The 18188-nt window shown below is 51.7% G+C and overlaps 2 protein-coding genes across 5 annotated transcripts in view; both read right to left on the bottom strand.

Moving 5' to 3' along the window:
• The window catches only part of Catsperg (cation channel sperm associated auxiliary subunit gamma), a 33041-nt gene extending 28107 nt beyond the window's left edge, over positions 1-4934 (bottom strand). For 3 of the 4 annotated variants that reach the window (XM_059276451.1, XM_059276466.1, XM_059276473.1), the window contains exons 1-3: positions 4837-4934; positions 2370-2653; positions 2205-2258 (exon numbers count right to left, since the gene is read on the bottom strand). In XM_059276451.1, the coding sequence (XP_059132434.1) occupies positions 2205-2258; positions 2370-2642 (327 nt within the window). In that variant the 5' untranslated portion in view covers positions 2643-2653; positions 4837-4934. The remainder of the gene's footprint in view (positions 1-2204; positions 2259-2369; positions 2654-4836) is intronic. The other variant, XM_059276457.1, reaches the window with a different exon arrangement.
• Positions 4935-8870: 3936 nt separating this feature from the next.
• Positions 8871-18136, bottom strand: Kcnk6 (potassium two pore domain channel subfamily K member 6). Its single transcript, XM_059253386.1, has 3 exons — positions 17815-18136; positions 10220-10615; positions 8871-10003 (listed from the first exon to the last, which is right to left on the bottom strand). The coding sequence occupies exons 1-3, from the start codon at positions 18134-18136 to the stop codon at positions 9780-9782; spliced, it is 942 nt and encodes a 313-aa protein (XP_059109369.1). The 3' UTR covers positions 8871-9779.
• Positions 18137-18188: the final 52 nt, after the last annotated feature.

The following is an 18188-nucleotide window of genomic DNA, read 5'->3' as shown; positions in this document are numbered from 1 at the left end:
AGCACTCCGGAGGCAGAGGCAGGTGGATCTCTGTGAGTTCGAGGCCAGGCTGGTCTACAAAGTGAGTTCCAGGAAAGGCGCAAAGCTACAAAGGGAAACCTTGTCTCAAAAAAAAAAAAAAAAAAAAAAAAAGAAGAAAAAAACCCCACTAACAAGGGTTGGAGAGATGGCTCAGCTGTTAAGAGCACTGGCTGCTCTTCCAGAGGTCCTGAGTTCAAAACCATTTATAGTAGGATTTTATGCCCTCTTCTGGCATAAAGTTATATACGCAGATAGAGCACTCACATAAAATAAATCTTAAGGGGCTGGAGAGGTGGCTCAGAGGTTAAGAGCACTGCTTGTTCTTCCAAAGGTCCTGAGTTCAATTCCCAGCAACCACATGGTGTCTCACAACCATCTGTAATGAGATCTGGTGCCCTCTTCTGGCTTGCAGGGATATGTGCAAACAGAACACCGTATACATAATAAATAAATAAATCTTTAAAAATAAAAATAAAAAAAAAAATCTTAAAAAAACAAAAAACAAAAACCACTAACAAAATGGAGTTCTAGCACTTGGGAAGCAGAGGCAGGTAGATTTCTATGACTTCAAGAGCAGCCTGGTCTACATAACAAGACCCTAGACCCTTTCTCCAAAGAGAGAATGAACTCACAGGATAGTACATACTGTATTAAATGACCACCATCCCAAATATATATGCAATTTTTACAAGTCAACAACGAAAAGGCAAAAAACCCTTCATTTTAAAATGAGCAAAGACCGGGCAGTTGTGGTGCACACCTTTAATCTCAGCACTCAGGAGGCAGAGGCAGGAGGATCTCTGAGTCTGAGGCCAGCTTGGTCTACAGAGCAAGTTGCAGAACAGTCAGGGCTACTCCGAAAAACCCTGTCTGGGAGGGAAAAAAAAAAGAAAAGAAGGCATGTGCCACCTCTGATCCTAGTACTTGGGAAGCAGAGGTAGACAGATCTCTGTGAGTTCCAGGACAGCTAGGGCTATATAGAAAGACTCTGTCTCAAACAAACAAACAAAACCCAAAATGGGCAAAGTCCGGTTGGCATGGTGGCTCACATCTATAATACTAGCACTTGAGAGGCAGGGGCACAAGGGTTGCTGTGAGTTCAAGGCCAGCCTGGGTTTTGTAACACTATCCTGTATCATGAAAGAAAGAAGGTAGAGCTGGGTGGTGGTGGCGCACGCCTTTAATCCCAGTACTTGGGAGGCAGAGGCAGGTGGATCTCTGTGAGTTCGAGGCCAGCCTGGTCTACACAGTGAGATCCAGGACAGGCACCAAAACTATACAGAGAAACCCTGTCTCAAAAAAAAAAAAAAAAAAAAAAAGAAAAAGAAAAAGAAAAAGAAAAAAGAAAAAGAAAAAGAAAGAAAGAAGGTGGGGCTGGAGAGATGGCTTAATGGTGAAGAGTGTGTACTGTTCTTCTGGACAATCAAAAAAGTATGGTTCCCAGCCACAATGGCCTGTAACACCGATTCCAGGCATCCATCACCCTCTTCTGACCTCCATAGGCAATTGCATGCACATGCATATACCCACTATATACACATAATTAAAAATAAAATAAATTTTTGAAAAAAGTTTACAATGTTGTTTATCTCTTTAATTCTTTTTTTCTTAAGACTTCTATGTATACAGTGTTCTGTCTGTATATTTGCCTGCATGACAGAAGAGGGCATCAGATCCCATTGTAAATGGTTGTGAGTCACCATGTGGACGCTGGGAATTGAACTCAGGACCTCTCAAAAAGCAATCAGTGCTCTTAACTGCTGAGCCATCTCTCCAGCCCCAATAAATATTTTTTTAAAAGATAACTGTTAATAGACACAGGGTTTTTGTTGGGTGGGGGATAATAAGAGTGTTTAGGACAAAAATAATGACGGTTGATGTGATTATTTGACTGAGAGTAGCCCCATAGGTTCATATGTTTGAATGCTTGGTCCCTACTTGTGGGCCTGTTTGAGAAGGATTAGGTATGACCTTCTTGGAGGAGGTGTGTCACTGGAGGTGGGCTTTGTTATAGGCCCCACCATTCCCAGTTAGCTCTCTCTGCCGAGTGGGAGAATGAATGAATCCTTAAGACCTTCAGGGTTGGTGGAGTCTACTATTAAAGTGTTTGGGAAAACATTACTGAAAATAACGGGGAATCGGAGACTTACTGAAATCGCCACACTCACACTGTAAACTCTCACCTTTCCCATACAGGAGAAGTTGACTTTCAGGTAGTACGGAAAGCCCATATATTTCTGTAAGGAAAGGTGGGCGAAATATCCAGTCAAGAGGTGTACTGACTCAGGATCCCTCTGATATTTACTGACCGAAGATCCCTTTGATACTCTTGACCCCAGTTCCCTCACCTCCCGCGGGTCGATTGGTGAGTCTACCAACTTTTGGAACACCTCCGTCACTGTATCCATGGGTTCTTGATCCATAAATCGATCCTTAGAGAGGAGCGCACCCACTCTGTCGAACTTGTTCAGGACAACAAGCCAGTGGCAGTTTTGGAAATAATTTTCTGCCCACGACTTCCACGACAGCAGTAGCACTAGCAGCAGTACCCAGAACGCCCATAGATTTGGTTTTCTTGGCCACACAGGGCTGACAGGGCACATGGCTGGCCAGCACACCATGCGGCTAGAACCTGGGGAATGTGGGGGTCAATACCAACTTGCAAGTCTGCTCGCTGGGGCTGATCTCTGGGAAACCGCTCAGTTCTTGCCTTTCTTCCCGCCCCTCTTCCTGGCTCCACTTTTGATCAGGCTTCGAGCCCCCGCCCTGTTCCTGCCTCTACTCCTGCCCTTACTCTCAACCCTAGCCCTGTTCTTACTCCTGGCCACGCCCTTACTCTTACTCTCCGCCTCGCCCCTACTAATACTCCTGGTCCTGCCGGTTCTCTTACTCTCAGCCCCTCCCCTACTAATACTCCTCACCACGCCCCTGCTCTTGCTCTCGGCCCCGCCCCTACTCTTACTTCTGGCCTCGCGGCTCTTTTCACCCCGCTTGCCAGTCGCTCTCTCTCTCCTTGCCCTACCCTTGCTCTTCTCTATGCCAGCTCTTAGAACTCCGACTCTACTCTTTGCCAATTCTCTCTTTTTGTTTCTTGCCTTGCCCTTCTTTTCCCCACCCTTATGCCCCTCGGCGATCACGGACTTGTTCCTGGACTTGGCTCCGCCCTCACAGGCTGTCCCGCCCTCACACCGCTCTTCGCCACGCCCCTTTCTCTTCTCTCCTGCCCTGCTCAAGAGCCGGCTTCTAGTCTTGGTCTTGTCAGTCTGTGAGTCCTTGCCCACACCTCCGTCCACGCTGCGCCCCCTGCCCTGACTCCGGCGCCGAGTCTGGCCGGAGACCGGCTTTTCGCGGGACTTTCCCTCCTGACTACGCGCCTTGCTGCGGCTTTGGCGCCGAGTCTGGCCGGAGATTGGTTCTCCGCTGGACTTTCTCTCCTGGCTACGCCCCCTGCCCTGACTCCGGCGCCGAGTCTGGCCGGAGATAGGCTTTTCGCGGGACTTTCCCTCCTGGCTACGCGCCTTGCTGCGGCTCTGGCGCCGAGTCTGGCGGGAGATCGGCTTTTCGCTGGACTTTCCCTCCTGGCTACGCGCCTTGCTGCGGCTCTGGCGCCGAGTCTGGCGGGAGATCGGCTTTTCGCTGGACTTTCCCTCCTGGCCACTCCCCTTGCACTGGCTCTGGCTCCGAGTCTGGCCGGAGATTGGCTCTTCTATGGACTTTCTCTCCTGGCCACTCCCCTTGCTTTGGCTCTGGCTCCGAGTCTGGCCGGAGATTGGCTCTTCTATGGACTTTCTCTCCTGGCCACTCCCCTTGCACTGGCTCTGGCTCCGAGTCTGGCCGGAGATTGGCTCTTCTATGGACTTTCTCTCCTGGCCACTCCCCTTGCTTTGGCTCTGGCTCCGAGTCTGGCCGGAGATTGGCTCTTCTATGGACTTTCTCTCCTGGCCACTCCCCTTGCTTTGGCTCTGGCTCCGAGTCTGGCCGGAGATTGGCTCTTCTATGGACTTTCTCTCCTGGCCACGCCCCTTGCTGTGGATCGGGCACTGAGTCTGGCAGGAGGTCGGCTCCTCGCTCCTCTTTCTCTCCTGGCCACGCCCTACGTCCTGGCTTCTTCCCCTCCCTGGGTCCTGGGCAACCTGGCCCTCCTGCTTCTGCTCCGATCCCCGACCCCTCTCCTTCTCCCGCCCCAGTGGTTTCTCCTCGGCACCCGCCTGCCCCTCCGCGCCAGCCCTCTCCTGGGCCTGCGCCTTCTCCTTAGGGAAGCTTTCCTGGTCGCGGGGCCTCTCTACTTCTCGAGATCTCCCCTCGCCCCGGGATCTGTCTTCGCCAGGCGGTCGCTCCTCGTCCCGGTCCTCCCGTTTGGCTCTCTGTTCGCCGTGCTCCCTCTCGTAAAAAACTCTTTCCTTGCCCCAGTATTTGTCTTCGCCTCGACTCTGCTCGTGATTTCGGAGATTCTCCTTGTCATAGACCGTCCTCTGGCCGCAAGACCTCCCGTCGCCCCACACCCACGCTGACTTCGCGATCCTCACTGTCCCCACCGACACCTTTTCCCTCCACCTTTTCTCATCTGTCCTGTCCATGCCCTGAACGTCAACCGGTTCTATGCCCCGCCTCTTCTAGCCACGCCCATACACATCGGAGGCTTCAGGTCTAAACGACGTTGGCCGCGCCCCGCCTTTGCCACGCTCTCTTTGCCTGGTCCCTGTGCTGGATGCTCCTTCGCTAGCCTTTCCTTGCCTTGCCTTCCCACCCCTGCCCTCCCCTTCCTAATTCCCTCCCGCCCCCCTCATCCCCTAGGATGGCACCGCCCCGCTGTACCAGTCACTTGGTTAAAACCGGTCAACCGTTGCTTGTTCCACCCCTCTTGCCAGCTCTAAAAATGGCCGCTCGGACTTCCACCTTGCGCGAGGCACGCCTATGTGGCGTGCGTGTTTCCATAGTAACACGCATTCCCAGCAGGCGGCTAGAGCTTGAGCGCTGGCCTTGTGCAACTCTGGCTCCCAGATGTGTGGCAGGCAGAGGCACTGGAAATGTAGCTCTGTGCTAAGAAAGCCCCCGAGAAATTTATAATGGTTGTTCTAGCAGTAACATTGCGCCTACTTGACCTCTAGATCAAAAATCCTCCTGAGAAAAAAGACTTTGCAAAAGAAAAAAGAACCTTTGGGAGAATGAGCTGTGATCTGGAAGTGGGTTCCAATAATTAAATTAGGCAGCTAGTTTAAAATGAGCCTACTTAAGAGTTGGGGCCCTCTAGTCAACAGCCTGTAAAACAAATGACTAACAGGCAAGACTTTAATTACTGTTCAGAAGAATGGGACCTAAGTCACGTCTCTGATCTGCTACATTGTGAACTGGACAACAATCTTCCCAGGCACTCAAATGGTGCACATTCATACACATAAATAATTGTTTTAATTAAAAAATTATTGCTTAAGGATCCAGTATGGTGGCGCATGCCTTTAATCTCATAGCTCAGGAGTGGAGGCTGTGAGTTCAAGGCCCGCCTAGTCTACATAGCTAGTTCCGAGTCAGCCAAGTCTTCTGTCCAACAAAATACCCCATACCTGAAGAGGGAGGCATGGCCAGGTGTGGAAACGGAGGCAGGAGAATCATGAGTTTGAAGTCAGCCTGGCAACACAGGGAGCACATTGCTTGGCCTGAGTAAACATTCAGTAGGTTAACTATTTTCCTTTGTACTCTGGTGTCTACCAGTTAAACACTGCTTATTATAATATATTGGAGGCCACTCTTTACTCTGAGCTCCAATACTCACTGTGGCCAACAGACAGAATGACTCATGTTGACATTCTACACCACCAAATTGTTTATCTAATATTCTGAACAATCAGGAGAAGGAGACAACAGCCAAACCTCCAACGTGGCCAGTTTTAGCTGTAGGTCCCTCTGGTTTAACTTTTTTAAGGAAAGTAACTTTCAGACAATGTATCTGGGTTTTGTTCTGTGCTTTTCTGTTTCTCCGCCTTCCCAATCTCTTTTACTCAGACACTGGCTGGCCTGGAACTGGCGATATAGACCAGGATAGCCTCAAACTCAGAGACTGCCTGCCTCTGCCACTTGGATATTAGGACCAGCAACAGTCCACACTCAACCTTGAGCTCTCCAGCCCTAGTTTTCTGTTGTTTGAGACAGGGTCTTAATGTATCTAAGGCTGGACTAGAACTCACCATGTACCTAAAGATAGGTTTGAACTCCCAATCCTCCTGTCTCTGCCTCCAGAGTGCTGGGAAGACAGGCCTGTACCACCACATTTGGCTTATGAGGACTTTTTTTTTCTTTCTCGGAACTGAGGACTGAACCCAGGGCCTTGCTCTTTCTAGGCAAGCACTCTACCACTGAGCTAAATCTCCAACCCAATTATGAGGACTTCGGAGACTGGTCTTACTCTAGATCTAGACTGGCTTCAAACCCATGGCAATCCTCCTGCCTCAACTTGCTGATTCCAACTTGGATCATGAATTTATTTGTTTTGCCATACTGAGAATTGAACCCAAGACTCTGTGCATGCTGGGAAAGTGCTATGCTGCTGAAGCAAGCCCTCAGACCTAAATGAAAATTTTAAGTGATTACATTTATTTATTGACTTGGTGTGAATGTATGTGTATGCATGTGTCTACGTGTTAGAGGAAAGCTTGCAGGATGGCTTAGTGGTTAAGAGCATGTACTGCTCTTCCAGAGGACCTGAGTTCTACTCCCAACACCATGTCAGGCAGCTCACGATTGTCTGTAATTCCGGGTCCAGGGGATCTGGCACCCTCTTCTAGTCCCCATGGGCACCTGCACACATGTGATATACATAGACACACACACACATAGATAAAAAATTTTAATAAGAATACAATAGGACATGTTATTAAAAGCATTTCTATCTTAATCGATCTTCCTTATTAAGGAGCAGAATTCAGAAAGGAGGGAAGAGTTAGCATGTGACTGACTCCCAGATGGTGCCCTCTGGGATTTGGAGACATTAAATTGCTGACTGTTCAAGTCCATGAGGTAGAGCTGTACAAATCCCATTTCACAAACAAGCAACCTGAGGCACAACTGAAACACAGGGACATCAGGGTTCAAACTCACCCAGAGGGCTTTGCCTCCGGAGCCGGCAGCCATCACCACTTCCCAGTCTAGTAGCACCCCTACAAGGTGGAAGATGATGGATGGCAAACACGACTGTGTACTTCATGCATAGACGATACGCAGAGAGGCCTGGGAAGTCTACTGACACAGTTGTACTTGTGTGGAGGTCAGAGGACCTTCTACGACAAGGAATACAATTTGGAGAGTTGCTTCTCTCCGTCCCCTGTGGGTTCCACGGATGGCACTAACTCTGACCGTCAGGGTTACTCAGCAAGCGCTTTCCCCCAGGAGCGATTTGGCTGGCTCAGATTTTTCAATGTGTGTGTGTATGTGCCCGCATGTGTGTGCGTGAGTTTGCATGTGGAAGCCAGAGTTTAATATCCAGTTTCTTCCTCAATAATTTTCCACACTATTTTTATTTTTTCAGTTGTGTTGAGGAGACAGGGTCTCACTGTGAAGCTCTAACTGTCGTGGAACTCGCTCTGTAGACCAGGCTGGCCTCAGACTCACAGAGATGCACCAGCTTCTGCCTCCCAAGTGCTGGATTAAAGGGGTGTGTCACAGGGCCCAGCTTCTACCCTAATTTTGGATGCTGGAGCTTTCACAGAGCCTGGAGCCTACTGATTTGCCCTGAGGACCCCCTAGCCCCACCCCCTCCAGCACTGGGATTACAGGGTCCTGCGTAACCACATCTAGCATTTTTTCTGTAGGTGCTGGGGATAAACTCAGGCCTTTGTGCCTGCCTGGCTGAGCCATTTTCCAGCCCCTATAATGGTAAATTGTTTTGTTTAGCTCCTCGGATAGACGTGCTCCACCACTGAGAACATCCCAGCTCCCTTTGGAGTTTGGCGTTGTCGTTATTTGTTTTTAAGTTGCCCTGGCTAGCTTCTCTAGCCTTCAGCCTCGGCCTCCACAGTGCTAGGACAACAGGAGTTGTGCCACCACACCTCGTTTCCTTGTGTGACTTTCTAGCAAGAGCTGATGATGAGCTAGCCTTCCTCTAAACTCTCAGTCCACCGGCTGAACTTTCCACTGCTTGCTCTAGAAAGAGCATGTCTGGTTTCCACGCCTAGGTCTGTGGCAGCCATTTAGACACCAGGAGGGGAGCACAAGTGGGAACTAAGCCTTCAGTGGACAGAAGCAGAAGAGAAAGGCCGAACCCAGGGCCAGCAGGCCCTCCATAACTGTGCAGAGCATCAAGCCGGTGGCTCTCCCCAGGCATATTCTGTCCAAGTACAATGTAACCATTAGGTTATCTCAGACAGCCCAGTCAGGGGTGGTTACTTACAGCCAAACCCTTCCCAAGTGATACAAATGTATAAATACAGTAAGTCCCAGCCATGAGGACTTGTGCCCTTCTGCAGCCTACTCTCACGTCCCTTTAGCCTGGCACTATATTCCTTTTGCTTATATGTATTATTATTATTTTATTACTTTGTTATGTATATTATTTTTATCACCTGGCTCCTGCTGTATATCCCAGCCTGGGCGGGAACTCTTTTTTTTTTTTAAATTAAGAAATTTTTTTTTTTATTCATTTTACACACCAATCAAAGATCCCCTCTTCCCTCCTCCTGCCCCCCTCTGGGCTGGAACTCTTAAGCCTCCTGCCTCAGCTCAGATTATAGGCACGTAATACTGCACCTGGCTGATGTCATCTTTTGGAGAAGTATTATTATGGTCACCATTTAGCAGACACAGGGTCCCAGAGGTAGAGTGACTGTTGAAAAGCCTGGGCAGGACAGATTGGCTCCAGAGTCCAGGGCCGTCAGTTAGTGCCCAGTGAGCAGACAACACAGCATGTCCACGGGGCTATGCTAAGGGGCATCTCTCATGCTACTTGGATCTGGGCTCATATCCTCGATTAGTTCCTTGCCTGCTAAGCCATTGAAGGAGATGCTGGCCTATCCCAGGGCTCTTCCTACAGGTACTATGACCCATAGACACCTGAGAAGAAGGGACAATCTTCTCTCTTGACTGGCAGGTCTGGGGTTAGTTCTTGTCCCTTCTTCCAGGAAGCCCACCTGGACACTTCAGGGCTGTTCCTCAGTCCTAACTACTCTGCCTCTTCCAGTGCCTATTGAGGCTGGTCACTGTGCAGGGACAAGTAGGTGAGTCAACCTCGCTGGCCAGTGAGCCCCGTAAGAACAGGGCCCACGCCACTCCAATACTGTGTGCCTGGCACAGAAGAGCAGGACAGAAGAGAGGGTCTGTGGATGAGTTCAAATAGTCTTCGCATCAGACAGCTGAGGCTATCAAGGTTCAGAATGGGGAAATCATTTGGCCAAGACACAGCCACTAAGACAGTGACTGGAGTGAGGTCCAGGCCTAGAGCCCAGAAGAACCAGCAACTGAGGTGTGACTGACACTTGGTAAGAGAATGAGAAAACAGCAACCACAAAACGCATTCAACCACCACTCACCAATGACGTCAGAAAGCCCAAGAGCTCAGAGTATGAGAAGAAATGAGAGAAAAGCGGGGAGGAGGCTAAAGTGACTGTGGTAGTTCCCTGAGGAGCCGAGGACATGGGCACAGAGCACCTCACCTCCCAGCGGAGTGCTGTGAAAGACAGGAGTGCGTGTATGGGCATTCCTGTTGGTCCACTCTAGTCACGTGGGGCCCAAAGCCCAGGCCAGGTGTGTCCAGGCTGAGAGCACCTTCCCAGCTACCTGGAGATGGAAGCGTAGTTAGCGTGGGAGCCAGCCGAGAGGTGCTGGTGCAGATCTGTCTGGGTGTCCAGAATGTCCACCTGGTCGTCCTCATCCTGGCTGAGGCTGGCAGGGTCCGGATTGGGCAGCAAGATGAGTTCAGTGAGGCCATGGAGGTCAGACACATGGTGGAAAGTCTGCAACACCAGCACCATGGCAACCAGGCCCAGGAAGAGGTATGCTGCAGACATGGGGGAGGGGAGACAGGTAGATGGCAAGGTGATGGGCCAGCTTCGGACTCAGATTCCAGGGCGGGGATGTGGTCCTATAGGTGCCTCTCCCCTGGGACAGCTGGGTGGCTCTTAGGACCCCTTCAACACCCCTTAGGACAGGGCCACTTCTTCCTGAGAGCCCCCCTCTGCCAGCCCACAGATGCCCAGCCAGTTATACAGCTCACCTGTAACAAGCACCTTGTAGAGGGCCCGGTAAGGCTGGCCGGGGGCTTCCCCAGGCACGTAATCCCCCAGGCCGATGGTGGACAGAGAGATGAAGCAGAAGTAGAAAGCATCCAGAAAGCTCCAGGCCTCCTCAAGGTAGGCGAAGACCGCAGCGGGCACCAGGAAGAAGACTGCCACTATGACCACCAGCAGGGCCACTAGGTGCCAGCGGGCTGCCCGCTGGGGGTGCCATCCCCAATGCAAGCTCAGCCAGGACAGGGGTGCGCGGGTGAGCAGCAGTGACAGGCGCTGGGCCGACGCAGTCAGAAGTAGCATGGTGATGGGCACGCCCAGGAGCGCAAAGACGATAGAGAAGGCTTTGCCCGCGTCTGTCAGTGGGGTCGTGTAGCCATAGCCTGTGGGGAGAGAAGGAAACCTGCACACTGGCACCTCCACAACCTGAGGCCCCAGTTCCTCCCAACCCCACTGCTCCCCCATCCTCCCTGTCTCCACTGGTGACAGCTCCATCCAAGAGCTGTGGTTTCTGTTGAAGTCCAGGGGAAATCCCATAAATAAACCCTCGGGCCTCAGCGCACTCGCTTTGAGTTACTCACTTTAAAAAAAAACTTTCTTCCCTAGTGCAGGAGGTTAAAACCCATAGCCTGGTGCAGCCAGGGGATTCTAGGCACTGAACAATGCCCCGAGTCCCTCACTGAGGGATTCTAGGCAGGGGCTCTACCACTGAGCCACACCCCAGCCCCTCACTGGAGGATTCTAGGCAGGGGCTCTATCACTGAGCCACACCCCATCCCCTCACTGGGGGATTCTAGGCAGGGGCTCTACCACTGAGCCACGCCCCAGCCCCTCACTGGGGAACCCTAGGCAGGGGCTCTACCACTGAGCCATGCCCCTCACTGGGGGATTCTAGGCAGATGCTCTACCACTGAGCCACACCCCAGCCCCTCACTGGGGATTCTAGGCAGGTGCTCTACCACTGAGCCACGCCCCCAGCCCCTCACTGGGGGATTCTAGGCAGGGGCTCCACCACTGAGCCACACCCCAGCCCCTCACTGGGGGATTCTAGGCAGGGGCTCTACCACTGAGCCACACCCCAGCCCCTCACTGGGGGATTCTAGGCAGGGGCTCTACCACTGAGCCACGCCCCCAGTCCCTCACTGGGGGATTCTAGGCAGGGGCTCTACCACTGAGCCACACCCCAGCCCATCACTGGGGGATTCTAGGCAGGGGCTCCACCACTGAGCCACGCCCCCAGCCCCTCACTGGGGGATTCTAGGCAGGGGCTCCACCACTGAGCCACACCCCAGCCCATCACTGGGGGATTCTAGGCAGGGGCTCCACCACTGAGCCACGCCCCCAGCCCCTCACTGGGGGATTCTAGGCAGGGGCTCCACCACTGAGCCACGCCCCCAGCCAGCTACAAGGACTGTAAACCTTGTATCTTTCCCTTGGAGGACTGCTTCTCATCACCTATTTCCTGTCTTCAACACACTGAGACTGCCCAAATCAACAGGTGCCAGGTCTTTGAAATCTTGGGCTTCAAGCTGGGTGTGGTGGCACATGCCTTTAATCCTAGCACTGAGGAGGCAGAGGCAGGTGGATCTCTGGAGTTCAGACTGGTCTACAGAGTGAGTTCCAGGACCACCAGAGCTACACAGAGAAACCCTGTCTCAAACAAACAGATAAACAAACAAAAAGAAGAAGAAAGGAAAAGTCCTGGATTTCTAGTGAAGTGAAATATACCATTGGAAGAGGGTTTTTTTGTTGTTGTTTTGTTTTGTTTTGAGACAGGGTTTCTCTGTGTAGCCCTGACTGTCTTGGAATTTGCTCTGTAGACCAGGCTGGCCTAGAACTCACAGAGATCCACCTGCTTCTGCCTTCCAGGTGCTGAGATTAAAGTGTGTGCCATCACTGCCCTGTAAATGTGAACTTTGCTTTTGGGTTTTTGTTTGTTTGTTTTTTGAGACAGGGTTTCTCTGTATGGCCCTGGCTGTCCTAGAACTTGCTTTGTAGACCAGGCTGGCCTCAAACTGATAGCGATCCACCTGCCTCTGCTTCCCGAATGCTGGGATTAAAGGTGTGTACCACACTGCCTGGCAGGGAAGAGGCTTTAATGATGTTGAATTTGTTTCATTTTCCAAGGTAGTACGGACTCGCAGCTTGACTCTCAATGATCGTGCTGAATCGCTGGAGACATCCATGACTACTACAGCTACTCACATGGCCAGACCCACCCTCCCTTGCCACTGTAGTCTTTTGAGCACTGTTCTCCATGAGGCCATTTTAGTGAAGTCCTCACCTGTGATCTCACACTCGGTTTCTACCATATATCCCACTCGGGCAGAAAGACTCCTTGGGATGCTAGGCATGGCGCTCCACACCTGGAAGCTCAGGACACAGGAAGCTGAGGTGAAGGATTGGAAGTTTGAGGCCAGTATGGGCTATAGAGAGACCCTGACTTGAAAAAGAAGAATCTTGTTGGTGTAGGGTGTGGACCAGTGGTGGAGCACTTGTCTAACAAGAGTGAGGCCCCAGGCTTTAGGGACCAGGTGGAGAGAACATTCTTAAGCCAAGTTTAGTAAGAATTCCTTTTTATGCCTCTTATTATTATTATTATTATTACATGTATTTTGGGGGTCTGGAGAGATGGCTATGTGGTTAAAAGTGCTTGTTGCTCTAGCAAAGGACCCGTGTGATTCTTAGCACCCACACAGTGGTTCACAATTATCTGTAACTCCAATTCTGGGGGATCCTGGCCTCAACCTCACAGAGATCTGCCTACCTCTGCCTCCTGAGTGTTGGAAATAAAGGCTCACACCATGCAGCCTGACAGGATCCATCATCTTCTGACCTCTGGCACCAAGCATGCATGTGATGCACACATGTGTGTGCAGGCAAACCCTCATAAAATAATAAGTCTAACAAATCACAAATAAAATTTAAATTACATATTTTTAAATTGCATTTATTTATTGTATGTTATTTATTATATGGCTGCTGTGCCCACAATGCACTGAAACTCATGATCCTTCTGCCATTCTCCTCAAGTGCTGGGGTTACCACATCTGGGCTTATTGTACCTTTCAATTAGGGTATATTAACTGTATAAAATAATGGGTTTTATGACTATTTCTTTTTTCTTTTTTTTAAGATTTATTTATTTATTATGTATACAGTATTCTGCCTACATGTGTCCTTGCAGGCCAGAAGGGGGCACCAGATCTCATTATAGGTGGTTTGTGAGCCACCATGTGGTTGCTGGGAATTGAACTCAGGACCTTTGGAAGAGCAGTCAGTGCTCTTAACCTCTGAGCCATCTCTCCAGCCCTTATGACTTTTTCTAACATATATTTAACAATTTTTTATTTGTCTTTTGGGGGCTGGGTCATTCTGGATAGACTTGAACTTATAGCAATCCCTGCTTCAGACTTAAAAAAACCTTATTTATTTTAGTTTTATGTGTATATATGTGTACCCGAATGTATGTGTGTGCGCCACATGTGTGCAGGAGTCTGTGGAGGTCAGAAGAGAGGCCAGATCCCCAGGACTGGAGTTACAGACAGCAGTGAGCTGCTTTGAGGGTGTTCAGAATTGAACCCGAGTCCTCTGCAAGAGCAGTAAGTGCTCTGAAGCACGTTCTCCAGTCCTGGCACCAGACTCCTGAGTGCTGAGATTGCTACCATCAGCCACCATGGCAGCATTAGCATTCATTCCCTGTCACCCTTTCTTGTGCCCCCCCCCCAGCTCTTCTCTACCTTATCTTGATGTTTCATTTTAGTAATTTTCCATCACTGTGCGATTTTGATACATTCATGTGTTAAATTCTTTTAGACACACACACACACACACACACACACACACACACACACACACACACACCCTTCCTCCTTTTCCAGTGCTGGGGATGGAACCTCACACAGGCCAGGCAGTGCTCTACCACACGCACGCACGCACGCACGCACACCCCACCACCACCCCACCCCCCGCCACGTCCCTCCCTGGTGCCTTTTCCGAAGCAGCTCTACTGCTGCCCGCGTCAAGTGGTTCCCTGGTACATCCTAGGCAAGGTGCTCTCCGCTGAACCCCACACCTCTTTAACTTCCTAGTTTGAGACAGGATCCCACTGAATCTCCCAGGCAGGCCTTGACTTTGGGATCCTCCTTCATCAGCCTCTTGATACCTGGGACTACATGCCTGTACCACCAGGCCTGGCCACAGTACCTTTTTTGCATGCCAAGCTATATGCATGAGCCCTAAAACGGAACTTCCTTGTTCCCACTAACTGTACAGGCTGGCTTTCAGAACTGACCTCAAAAGACCTGCACAGTTTGGTGGAACCAAAAACCTCAGAGCAGAACACGGGGGGAACAAAACAGACCCCCGTGTCCCAGATCTGAAACTAGGGGAGCCACCCACAGTGGCAGAAGGGATCAGATTTTCCCACAAGCTCCATCATGTCCAATGTACCTGATAGAGATTATTTCACCAAAACTCGTGATGGAACCACTCAGTCTGCTATTTCCCCAGCTGAGAAGATTTCTTAGCTGCTGGAATTGTGGGAACAGATCTACCTGCCTCTTTGTCAGCTGCCTTTACTAATGTTGTTTATTTGTTTGTTTTGAGACAGGGTCTGACTATGTATGTAGCTTTGGCTGGACTGGAACTCATAGCAATCCCACTGCTTCTGCCTCTGGACTGCTAGGATAAAAATTGTGTGTCACCATGTTCTACACCACCCTAGTTATGTGACCATGTGCAAGTTGGCCAGCTTCTCCGGGCCTTAGCTTCATAGATGATAGATAGATAGATAGATAGATAGATAGATAGATAGATAGATAGATAGATAGATAGATAGATAGGTGGGTGGATGGATAGACAGACAGACAGATAGACAGATAGGCAGGCTGTGCCTGCGGCATGTCTGTCTCCCCTCACTTGTCCATCTACGAGTGCCAAGGGTGACCTGCCAGAAATCAGACTGTGGGAGGAGAAAGAGAGAGACACAAGTGCCTGCCCCCCAGGGAAGTCCAGAAGCAGGTCAGGCCGGCTCAGGAAGCTTGGGGAAAGCTAGCCTCGGGGGAGATGGGTTCATTCTTTTCTGTGAAGAGTCACCCAGCTCTGTTGCCAGTGACCTCAGTTTGCTGGTCACACACAATGAGGGCCCCAAATGGGGGACAAAAGCCATGCACGATTGTGTGATGCAGCCAGCTGGAGAAGCAGTTAAGAGTGAGGCTCAGCCTCTGTCCTATTTGAAGTCTTCAAAAGAGGTCACCTCACGGCCAGGGAGGGGCTGTAGAGCAGTAGAGCCTGGCCTCTGAGGGTTTTCCCAGGTTTGTGGTGTGAGGATGGAAGGGACTTTCCAGGAGGAACTTCCCAGGGTTCTTAAGGGCTGGGGGGTACAGGTAGGGGTGGTCTCAAAGAACGGTGCTAATGTTTGTGTATAGGTGGTGTTTTTTCTTTATTTTATTGTGTGTGTGGTATGAATGTCTGTGCACGGTGTATCTGTGGAGGCCCGGGGGCCAGAGGAGGATGTCTGAGGTCCTGCTCACTCCCTCTAGCCTGTCCCCTCAAGCAGGGTCTCTCACTGAACCGGAAGCTTGCCGATTCAGCTCTGCAGCTCCCGAGAATGTGCCTGTCTCAGCCCCAGTGCTGGGGTTACAGGCTTGCACAGCCACGCTCAGTGTTTACATGAGTGCTGGGGTTCTGGTAAGCACGGAGTCTTCTCCCTGTTTTGTTTTGTCCAGACAGGGTCTCATGTAGTCCAGGCTGGTTCTCTGGCTTTGCTTCTGCCTCCTAAGTGGTGAGGTGTATACCACTACGCCCAGCTGGGGAGTCTGTAACCTTAAAGCAAGACCAGGACCCTGGGTTCAAGGGAGATCTGTGGTCCTGGTGCCCCAGGACAGAGGAACAGGCACCAGCAGGTTCCATCTGGTTGGGGGAGGAGCTCTCATGCAGCCAGCACTCTTGGGCCCAGGGTATCCCAAGGAAGGAAGGAGGCAGACATTGCAAAGGTCCTTGCTGGGTGTCAAGGATGGAGTGAGGAATGCTCTTGGTGTGGGCATGGGGGAGGGAGGACTCTGTCATAGAGTGTCCCAGGTAGAGAGAATGGCCTGACTCAAACAGTCTGGGGCAGGGCTGGGTGGCAAGGGAAGTTTCTGCTGTGGGGTGTGGAGGAGGTCCAGGCCCAGGACATCCCCTCTGCTTGGAGAGTCCATAGTGAGCCTATGGGTCACGGGGTGGGGGTGGGGGCAGCAGGTGGAGAGAGTCAAGTCTTTGGACTGTGTCCTGGGGTGGGGATTTGTTCTCACTGAGCAGGGTCACAGTCTGGAGAAGGGATGGGAGTCCCATTCATGGGTTTAGGTGTTTGGGTTGTTGTGGTACCTCAAACATGCTAGGCAAGTGTTCTGCTGCTGAGCTATGCCTCAACCCTCCTCACCTATAGGTTGAAAGAGACCCCCAGGGCTGGTCCTTTGGAAAGGGCTAGAGGTTTTGCTGGAGGTAGTTTGGGGCAGGAGTCTCGGCTTGGGGAGCTTCAAGCTGGACAGCCAATGAGTCTTCGTGGAGAACACTGAGCTGGTTCCCTTTTCACCCCCTGCTGTTGGAGCTGCTGATCCAGGAATCCTGAGTTAGAGTGGAGGACCATTGGGAGAAATCCTGGCAATACAGGGGAGGTGGGAAGATGGGTGGAGTCCTGTGTCAGGGTGGGAAATATGGGGACAGGAGAGAGACGGGTGCCTTTGGTCTGGGGCCCTTGCTAGAGAGTGCTCAGAGTGGAAGGGATCCCAGAAGAGGTCTCAGGTCTCCCCTGAGATGCTGACTAGCATGAGGGCCTGAGTTCAATCCCCCATCCTGCATCTCGGTGCTCTCCGGGAAATTAAGTCCAGGAGGAAGCTAAAGTGGGCTGTTCCAGGAAGGACCTATCTGGAGTCAGGAGACAAGGCTGGAGGAGATGGTTGTGCAGCCCTGATATTGGATACAGCCTCTGAGGTCAGAGTCCCAAGGAAGGTCTCAGGCCCTTGCGGATTATGGATGATAATCTTAGCCCAAGAGGGTAAAGACAGGAGTGGATGGTGGTGCACCCCTTTAATCCCAGCACTCGGGAGGCAGAGGCAGGTGGATCTCTGGGAGTTGGAGGCCAGCCTGGTCTACGCAGCAATTTCCAGGACAGGCTCCAAAGCTACACAGAGAAACCCTGTCCCGAGGAGGAAAAAAAAAGACAGGAGTGGAACCAGTCCTGATGGCCCACACCTGTAATCTCAGCATTTTAGGAGGCTGAGGCAGGGAGATGAAGCTCCAGGCCAGCTCGGGCTCCAAAGGAAGGTGCTGTCTCAAGATCAAACAAACCAAAGGCACCAGAGGGGTACCCAGATGCTGTAAGAGAAGTTGTTATGAGGCGGTCTCTACTCCGAGGGAACCGGGGTGTTTACTATTGAGAGGAAGGCTTGACATGCAAAGGATTCTCCAAAAGGGGCAGCTGAGGCTAGTGTGGGTCTGTTTCCGTGCTGGGAAGAGGGGTTGTTCTGAGACGATTTGGATGAAGGTGTATCTTGAAGGACCCGGACGCCGGCCAGGGAGTGGGAGGATGGCACTCACTTACCCACGGTGGTGACCAGAGTGCTGGCGAAGAAGAGCGCCGAGGCGAAGTCCCAGGCGGGGTCCGAAGCGTTGGCTGCTCCCGAGGCGTTGGCCAGCACGGCGCGTCCCAGCCGTCCGGCCGCCAGCACCCGCTCCACGAAGGAGTCCAGGGCGGCCGCCGCCACGCACGGGCTGTGCCGCAGCAGCTGCTCCCGCAGCGTCCCCAGCTCTGCCCGCAGCCGGGCTTCGTGCGGCCGCTCCAGCTGAGCCACCAGCAGCGCGCCTAGCGCCAGGTACCCGGCGTAGACAGCCAGGGCACCGGCCAGGAGCGCGCCCCGCCGCATGGTGCCCGCCACCCGCTGACGTGGCCCCCGCCGGCCCACCGCCCGAGGTCTG

Source organism: Peromyscus eremicus, chromosome 1 (genome assembly GCF_949786415.1).
Source record: "Peromyscus eremicus chromosome 1, PerEre_H2_v1, whole genome shotgun sequence".
NCBI classification, from domain to species: Eukaryota; Metazoa; Chordata; class Mammalia; order Rodentia; family Cricetidae; genus Peromyscus; species Peromyscus eremicus.
This window is presented reverse-complemented; position numbering and strand designations above follow the sequence as displayed.